This window comes from Protomyctophum parallelum (assembly GCF_964188405.1).
Source record: "Protomyctophum parallelum genome assembly, chromosome: 4".
NCBI classification, from domain to species: Eukaryota; Metazoa; Chordata; class Actinopteri; order Myctophiformes; family Myctophidae; genus Protomyctophum; species Protomyctophum parallelum.
Window position 1 is genome coordinate 40409230 of NC_139700.1, and position 10000 is coordinate 40419229.

The 10000-nt window shown below is 45.9% G+C and overlaps 1 protein-coding gene across 2 annotated transcripts in view; it reads left to right on the forward strand.

Annotated features, from left to right (window-relative positions):
* The window catches only part of LOC310857900 (UPF0606 protein KIAA1549-like), a 70205-nt gene that overhangs the window by 43938 nt on the left and 16267 nt on the right, over positions 1 to 10000 (forward strand). For both annotated transcript variants that reach the window (XM_083763876.1, XM_083763877.1), the window contains exons 11-13: positions 403 to 599; positions 5295 to 5533; positions 7462 to 7586. In XM_083763876.1, coding sequence (XP_083620002.1) covers positions 403 to 599; positions 5295 to 5533; positions 7462 to 7586 — 561 coding nt within the window. The remainder of the gene's footprint in view (positions 1 to 402; positions 600 to 5294; positions 5534 to 7461; positions 7587 to 10000) is intronic.

Genomic DNA, 10000 nt, shown 5'->3' on the forward strand with positions numbered 1-10000 from the left:
TCCCGATGCTGACGACTTTTGCTGCGGGTCATCCCCCCATCTCGCTCCCCATTTCCTTTGTCTACTGTAAATCTATCAATAAAAGCCCAAAAATATCTAAAAAAAGAAAGAAAAAACTCTGTTGCATCCTGTGTCAAAAGAAGTGTAGTCAATGAACCCATTAAAAGCGGGAAAGCATCATCTGATATTTTTGCGTTGGCTATTCACAAGTAGCAGACAGTGACACAGCGAGCTTGTACATCTGCAATTTTTGAACGTTTAAGAAAAATCTTTGTGTTTATTTTATTAACACAAACACACCGTGTTTTCATCAAAAATCTATGTTTCTCTACTTCTCTACAAGGCTGGTGACGACACCCACCCATGTTGTCTCTCTCTCTCTCTCTCTCTCTCTCTCCATAGCCGTGGAGAAAGTGGCATCGCCGCACTCGGACGGTGAGAACACCAACGTGTGGATCGTCATCGGCGTGGTAATCCCTCTGCTGCTGGTGGTGGTCATCATCTCCATCCTCTACTGGAAGCTGTGTCGCACCGACAAGCTGGAGTTCCAGCCCGACGCCATGAGCTCCATGCAGCAGCAGCAGCAGCAGAGGCAGAAGGTACTGTACTGGAGCGCGCAAAAACTAACCGGTAACGTCAAGAACGTACTTCACTGGATTTTAGCTTGTGACTTTTTTTTCCCACTGGGGCAGACCTGTTGGGGCATGCTGCCGTGCACACACGCGCGCACAAACACAGTATGGTTCCGTGCACGCACGCACGCACACACACACACACACACACACACACACACACACACACACACACACACACACACACACACACACACACACATTCTTTTTTTAATAGTTTCATTTACTTTTGTTTAAAGATTGATCGATTGTCTGCTTGTATCAATGGAACTACGCAGGATGAAAAGTCCTTTTTTATTTTCATGTTAATTATTTGGGGGACCTAGTAAAGAGCCCTGAGCGCGCTCCGGCAAATTAAATATATAGGTTGAAGTGGATAAAGTCTCTCGATCGTTTCTAGTCTCTAACAAATACCACAGGATGTCACGGCCTGTCCCTCCATCGTAGCACTTTGTGTACACTTTCCGTCTAATCGCTGCCATCCTCTTTGTCTATAGCGTTACACTGCGGATCGCATTGATCTCGGAAGCCCCCTCCCTCTCTCTCGCTCTCGGTTGATTGAGCTTTGCTCTGAACCGAAGCCCCCCTCACACACAGGGGGCTGACGCACCGGATTATAGCCTCTTAATGTGCAGCAGCCAGCCTTCGGCCCGCTCTGCTTAACACAATCATCTGTCACTTAACACCTTCCTCCACCCCCTCTCCTCTCTCTCCCGTGTCCACGCAGTCCACCGGCTCATTTGAGGAGTCCAGAACCTCTCCTCCACGGACACTCACACACTCTAAGAGGGTTATAGAGCATAGTGAGGAGGAGGAGGAGGAGGAGGAGGAGGAGGAGGAGGATGATGATGACGAGGAGTATTATAAAGAGGGGAAGGTACAGAGAAGTAGCTAGCTGTTTGTAGTCGTCCTGGATTAGCCTCGTAGCAAGTACTACACCACTTTCCCTTATTTATTATGCATAGGCTACACAGGATTAGGGATTAGGGACGCTTTCAAAATGTCATGTCACGATTTTAATGTCCAAAATGAACGATTAAAATGCCAGTTCCCCCAATTCTGTGGGGAACATTTGCCAAAAAAAACGTAATATCTACAAGCTAGATATGCTATTTTTGATAAAGAGATTTTGGTGTAGAGTGAAACATGATCGTTTACCAATTTTTACTTCTGGATAAACAAATTGATCTCAGATCTCAGAGGACAATTCCACGATGAATTAAAATCTCCACAATTTGATTATCGTGAATGTTTTTTATATCACGATAATCGTCCCATCCCGACACAAGATAGACACCTTGAAAGTTAAACTCAGGGTTTTCGGTCTAAGCCGTCATGTAATGTAGTCTACTTACTGTGTATACTAAGAAAACCACAGTGAGTTCTGGGAAAATTACTGCGACTGTCGGTCATTTAGTGTGACTCAGTCAGAGCAGTGCAGATCATAAAGGTTACATCTTAGACCGTAGATTGTATGTTTTAACTCCAAAATAGCAAGATGTCCTTCATTTAGACAGTAGAAGTCAGCATTATGGAAGACCAATTTCACCACTCAATAAAACATAAAAGTCATGAATTGTGAGGGTGTTCCCCCCCCTCGCAATTTTGACATTATATCTTAACCACTTTCATCTGTTTTGTTCCTTGTGCTGTCTATATATATATATCACAAGAAACATGTGCTTCCATACAGTATAGCTCAGTGGTTCCCAAAATGGGGTCCTTGAGGGGGTTCCTAATGGAAAGGGGACCAAATGAACCCCTACGGATCCATTTGGATCTGTTTGAACATTTTATGGCGGTATTTGAAATGTAAAACTTTGAGAACCACTAGGGTATATAGCCTTATTAGCCTATATAGTGTTTGCGGACCAAATATAAGGACTTTAGCATCGAGTCCAGTAAGTTACCTTGCAGTGTTCTGCCAAACCTCCAATTGTTCCACTTAGCGGCCCCTCATCACCACCAAGCAGACACAAATCACCATTAGCACTGAGGAAGAGGAGGAGGAAGAAGAGGAAGGAGAGGAAGAAGAAGAAGAAGAAGACGATGAACAGGAAGAGAAAATGAAAGAGAAAGTGGTGAAAGCACAGGAAGAGACGTCACGCGAGAGGAGGAGGAGGGCGTTGAAGAGAGAGGAGGAGGAAACGAGGGCAGAGGAGAAGAGGAAAACATTGTTGAAAGGGAGGAAGGCCAAGCAGAAGGTATCACATAGCTGTAGTAGAACGTCTGCTAGCATTAGCATTAGCCAGCTGGCTTGCCCCTCGCCTGCACTACAACTGGAGTGGATGTATACTTATGTGCATTTTAATAGACGGCATTAGAAACGGATGTGGTTGTTACAGGCTGTAGATGCCCCAAGAGATAGAAAGTAATAGATTGAGAGACATTAGTTGGCGTGTGTCGTCCACCTGCTAGAGAATGATTCCCCCTCCACCGTACGCCATTCCTTGCTGTTGGGTAGAAACCTTGTATGTCCAAAACTGAAATGGAAAATAGAAGAATGTGTTCTACTTCATTTGTTCCCAACCTTTTTATACTGAAGTACCACCTCAGAAAATATTTGTCTCTCTAAGTACCACCATAATAACTGATGTTAAAATACAGGAGCGTAATACCTGTCCTTTTTGTTCTATTCCTAAGCCAATAATGCTGCTGCTCTGACAAAACTCTGTCTAATCACTAATCAGCACAAAGATGATATTTCTAATGTGATTAATCTGTTCTCAAATCTTCTATTAACGGCTAGGTGTGCTGTCATGCTCATTTCAACACGGCTGGATAGCCTATTTCAACCAATTGCTTGGTCAGAAGAACTACCTGTAGTTCCACTTTTGTCTTTTTTAATTGTTTTGGGGCAACTCCTCTGAGTACCACCAGAGGAGGGCTCAAGTACCACCAGTGGTACTAGTACCAGTGGTTGGGAACCTCTGTTCTACTTGATCCAATGTGATCATTACTTACAAGCTCTTGGCGATACTTTTCATTGGTTCAATATTTATAAAAACCCACACCGACGCTAGTTAACCACTTTCACTGTCAAAATGTTTCACAAATAGAAAAAACAATTGCAGATCTATATGCACACAACATGTCTCATCACACCACACACGTGAGCTTGTATATTTTTATACAAGAGTTCCGTCCGACAGCAATAATAGGCCTGGCTATAGTAGTGACTTGTGTGTAGAATATGTCAGTTGTAGTTGTTGTTGTTGTTGTTTATACTTTGTTTTAGTAGTGAATCTTGCTAGTTATAATGAATCGTATGGAAGCCCATTTCTGTTAATAGTAAAATAACAAAAGTCCAGACTTGTAACTGTGTACCTCAGAATTGTTTTGTGCAAGGTAGACGAAGACGATTGAGTTACAAAATTGCAAGAGAAGACTTTCTAAATGTCACACACACACACACACTGTGGCGTAAGATATGGGCTTCCATCCATAGGTTTATGGTTTCCGCTCTCCTTCACAGTCTCTCCTTGTTTATTGGCAAGGGCCAGGCAGAGGCAAATGAGAGAGAAACACAGACACACGCGTGCGCGTGCATACACACAGACTCACATCCTCCAGTGCGATTTTATGGATTGGAGGTTTAATAATACTGATGACGTTGTACTGTGTGTGTATTAAACAGCAGTGCAGTTCATTGTAGTTTACATATTGTTGCTGTCGGGCAGAAACCTCTTATCTCCATTGTTTTCATTTTTTTGTGTAAATCAACCTACTAGATCACACTACAGTGTGACAGTACAGCATCAAAATATGTTTGCTGTTTTTGAAAAGTTACAGTTTGGGACAGTTTCCACCCGACAGAGACGATTATAATATGATGATGACTTAATGAAAAAGCACAAGCTTTGTGTTGCTGTTTGGCACTGTTCTACAGTACACACACTACACACACACACGCACACACGCACACACACGCACACACACACACACACACACACACACACACACACACACACACACACACACACACACACACACACACACACACACACACACACACACACACACACACACAGGCCACACATCAGACAGTGTGTGTTTAGCTCAATGTTGTTGGAAAGTCCCTAAAGGCCTCTGTCCCCATCCCCCATTACCTCAACTCTGATCCTCTCCCTCTCCCTCTCTCTCTCTCTCTCTCTCTCTCTCTCTCTCTCTCTCTCTCTTTCTGTCTCTCTGTTTCTCTATCTCTCTGGCGACTCCATCCCCCATTTCCTCTCTCTCTCCCTATATCTCTCTCCCCGTTATTGTCTGTCTGAGTCACCCAGCTGGACGTGCATGCAGTGCAGTGCAGTGCACGCCTTGTATCCATATTTCAAGTTTTTTCATATAAACCTACTTCTCTATAGATAACGTTTCTGTCGAGGGGAAACCCCATATATCCAAAGCTGTAACTTTTCAGGATTCAAATGCAAAAGTATAGCAAACGTAGCAGATCTACAAGCGCAAAATGTGTCGCTTTGCGACGTATTTCGAGCTTGTGGATCTATGACTTTTGTGTGACGCTGTAGTGTGATCAAGCAGTCCGTTACGAACAAACTGAAAAAGTTATGGAGATAAAAGAGGTTTCTGCCCGACAGCGACGACGATATATTTTTTGTTTTGGACATACAGTTTAAGGTTTCCATATTGTCTGCTCATCTTCCACAGCTGCAGGCTCCCAGTGTGAAGGGCTTCGACTTTGCCAAGCTGCACCTGGGCCAGCACAGCAAGGAGGACCTCATGGTCATCCAGGATCCCAGCGCGCCCCCGCCTGGCGGGGGGGCCCTCTCCCCCGGGGTCAAGGACGGCTGCCCCTACCTCCCGGACGACAACGAGGTCCTCACGCCAAAGTCCAAAAGCTCCATGTCCTCCGCCAAGTTGTCCCGCAGCGGCCGGAGGCGAGGGAGGTCAGTTGATGCTCTGATTGTCCGTCAATGCGACGGTATCTGGAACGACACCTCACCTCACTGCTGTGTTGGGTATAGAGCTGTGGGCTCCATGGAGTTCTCACTTATTTCAGTCATTTGGATTCCATAGAATGCATGTCTTCTATGGAAGTATGGTCAACTAGCAAAATATATTCTGAAGCATCATCCATAAAACCCTATGGTCTTGGTTAGCTTTTCTCTCTCATACACATCCCTATGTATCCAGGTGCAGATATTAATATGGTTATTGCATTTTCTTAGTATCCTTTTTTATCCAGTTCCTGACACAGATTGACTGGGACAGTGATGCAGTGACTCTGGGACAGTGATGCAGGGACACTGGGACAGTGATGCAGTGACTCTGGGACAGTGATGCAGTGACACTGGGACAGTGATGCAGTGACTCTGGGACAGTGATGCAGGGACACTGGGACAGTGATGCAGGGACACTGGGACAGTGATGCAGGGACACTGGGACAGTGATGCAGGGACACTGGGACAGTGATGCAGGGACACTGGGACAGTGATGCAGGGACACTGGGACAGTGATGCGGGGACACTGGGACAGTGATGCAGGGACACTGGGACAGTGATGCAGGGACAGTAGTGCAGGGACAGTAGTGCAGGGACACTGGGACAGTGATGCAGGGACACTGGGACAGTGATGCAGGGACAGTAGTGCAGGGACAGTAGTGCAGGGACAGTGATGCAGGGACACTGGGACAGTGATGCAGGGACACTGGGACAGTGATGCAGGGACACTGGGACAGTGATGCAGGGACACTGGGACAGTGATGCAGGGACACTGGGACAGTGATGCAGGGACAGTAGTGCAGGGACACTGGGACAGTGATGCAGGGACAGTAGTGCAGGGACAGTGATGCAGGGACACTGGGACAGTGATGCAGGGACACTGGGACAGTGATGCAGGGACACTGGGACAGTGATGCAGGGACACTGGGACAGTGATGCAGGGACACTGGGACAGTGATGCAGTGACTCTGGGACAGTGATGCAGGGACACTGGGACAGTGATGCAGGGACAGTAGTGCAGGGACAGTGATGCAGGGACACTGGGACAGTGATGCAGGGACACTGGGACAGTGATGCAGGGACACTGGGACAGTGATGCAGGGACACTGGGACAGTGATGCAGGGACACTGGGACAGTGATGCAGGGACACTGGGACAGTGATGCAGGGACACTGGGACAGTGATGCAGGGACACTGGGACAGTGATGCAGGGACACAGGGACAGTGATGCAGGGACACTGGGACAGTGATGCAGGGACACTGGGACAGTGATGCAGGGACAGTAGTGCAGGGACAGTGATGCAGGGACACTGGGACAGTGATGCAGGGACAGTAGTGCAGGGACAGTGATGCAGGGACAGTGATGCAGGGACACTGGGACAGTGATGCAGGGACAGTAGTGCAGGGACAGTAGTGCAGGGACACTGGGACAGTGATGCAGGGACAGTAGTGCAGGGACAGTAGTGCAGGGACAGTGATGCAGGGACACTGGGACAGTGCTGGACGTCATGCTGACAACAGCATCAAATCCATTATTGATGCAGCCACGGATTCCCTCACTCCTGTTGTCATGTCACAGCTGTCAGACTTAGTTAACCTACATACACTATAATCAGCCTGTGGGCCCCTGAATAAATGAATATGAATAAATCTGATACAATGTTTCTATATAATAATATCATCCTGGGTGTCACCCTATACATATCATATTGGGGGCTTTTCTGAGCTTTATTAAAACAGTGTAGAGAGACATGTCAGGAAAACAGGGGGCGAGAGTATGGTATTCATGCCTGTGTGTGTGTGTGTGTGTGTGTGTGTGTGTGTGTGTGTGTGTGTGTGTGTGTGTGTGTGTGTGTGTGTGTTCTTCCGGGCAGGATCTCGCCGTCAGATGGTGACTCATTGGCCAGCGACCGCTCCAGTGACCGGGAAGCGGCTGAGGAGAACTCGAGAGGCGTGGCCACGCCCAGCGGCCGCAAGATGCCCATCAATGTTTTAACTGGCATGTGTCCCATGGCAACACACACACACACACACACACACACACACACACACACACACACACAAACAGGGGGAGGGGACTGGGGAGGGGAGGAAGGGGTTTGGCTTATAAGCGGTTCTCAACACTAACACCAGTGGGTCCGAGGTAGGGTTTAATATTTCCCGGATTTGGCTCATTTTAATTAAGAAAAAAAAGGGAAAAAAAGGAAAAAAAGTGCTCACCAAAATGCATTTATATGTATAGATACTTCATGTACGAAATATGAACATATAGCCTACAATTCAATTATTAAATTAAAATATTAATAATGTATAGGCTTACTATGCTATTCAGAAAAAGTGACACTAAGGAGTGAAAAAATAAACGCCCTCATGTCTTTCACATAGATTAGCTATGGTCTTTCACCCTTTGAGCAGTGCTGGGTCCCCTTCTCCGCTGCAGAGAATGTTGAGAATGTGATCATCTCGGTTTGTTTTATAAAATAGCCAGCACGGCCAGTGCACAACACACTGATTATATTGGGGGAGAGAGAGAGAGAGAGAGACGCTGCGTGCTGGTGGATTCTTACTCTTACTCATCCCATGGCCTAGGGGGCCGGAGGGGTGTCATGGTGGATGCTTGGGCAGACAGAGATCTCCAGCGCTCTCGGTCCTCAGCTGTGCGTAGCTGGTGGATAGGCTAAAACAAATTGTAGCCTACTCATCTTTGTTTGTGTTCCGTTTGACATTATTGCTGAGTGACGCACACATGCAGGGAAAAGCAAAAAGGGGTTTAGAAGCGGCAATGTCCATCACGGGGAAAGGAAACTCCTCCTCGCTCCGTCGCTAAATCACACTTCTCACAGAGTGACTGATTAGGCTACTAATGATTGACAGGTGCAGTAGCTTTGGAAGCGTGCCTGAAGATGTCTGTTCTGGAGAGTGAATCCACGGTGCTTGTCCAGCGCAGACAGGAAATTATACGTTCTCCTCAGACATTCATATTTTGCTAAAGTGTATAAATATCATCAAACATGTTTGAAAATGATGGGAGGGTTCAGATTGGACATTTGACCACTCATAGATCAGGGGAAAGAACGTGCACTGTGTGCAAACTCCTTTAGTGTAATTTCTAACAAGAAAAAACAACAACCTCCGGGACGACGGGTCCCGAAGCCATTTCCCGGGCGGGAAATTGCGTGCCCTGTAGGCCCGGGATCCCGGGATTAAACCCTAGTCCGAGGCCCACTGGTGTGGCTGTGACGATACAGCAAGTAGGCCCTCAAATAATTGGCAAAAACACTTCAGATTTTACCATGATACATATGATATATGTATGTGTAAACACAAACACTATATTTGAAAGTGAGCGCTGATCCAGTAAGGAAAATCTACAAGCTCACAAGGCTCACAGTGCGTTGTTATTGTAGCTTGCAGACCACCTATATTTATTGTAATACGCAATACCACTCACAGCAAATATCAAGCCCTTTAGAATCAATATTTCATTTCAAGACGCTTTCTCACACTACGCCTATTAGTTTTAATGGAGTCCGGGTGGATTGGAACTTGGAATGATGAAGGGGAGGACAGCAGAGGAGTTAACACTAACAGAGAGAGATAAGCCCGATTTCTACTTTGCCATATGACGGTGTTGCATGCCAAAAATGGCCAATACAAGCTCACAACACATTGCATTTCAGTTGTTTATTTTGTAGTGTCTTCTTGATAAATCTCCTTCTTATAATCACCAGTCTTGCATACACGGTACTGCACTATAACAGTGTGAGTGTTGTAGATTGTATATTGACAGTGCCTCCTAGAAACCTATAAACCTTTGGGAATGTCATTATATGTGAAAGTGAAGTGATTCAACAACTTCGTAATGGCTGCTGATCTAGTAAATTTTCGGCTATTATTGGGCTACATTTGTATTTTATACTTACAGTATACCATAAGTATAAAACAGGGCATTCATTGATGAAATGGAGATACAAGCTAGGTTTCTGACCGACAAATGACGATATCAGATGTGTTGAGAAGTCCCCCCACACATCTCTTTGGCTCAGTAGTATATCGCTGTTTTGAGCAGAAAACCTCTTGTCTCCGAATTCGTGTTCTTTCGTAAATCAACGTCATATTTGATCATACTGCAGCGTCACACAAAAGCATGAAAAGTAGCACATCTGCAGCCCTTTGAGTCTGTCAATCTGCTACTTTTGATGCATTGGAATTTTGAATCCTGAAAAGTAGCAGCCTTGGACATAATGAGGTTTCCACCCGATTATACAGTGTACAGTATAGAGCTGTCTGGGTGGTGCTGTACTGTATGTTCCATGATCAGGCTGATACGTTTAGCAAAGACCAGAAGAGTAACCTTTATCAGCCTTCGAATTTTATACTCCTACATGAGTTCCCCACCCCAAACCCCACCCC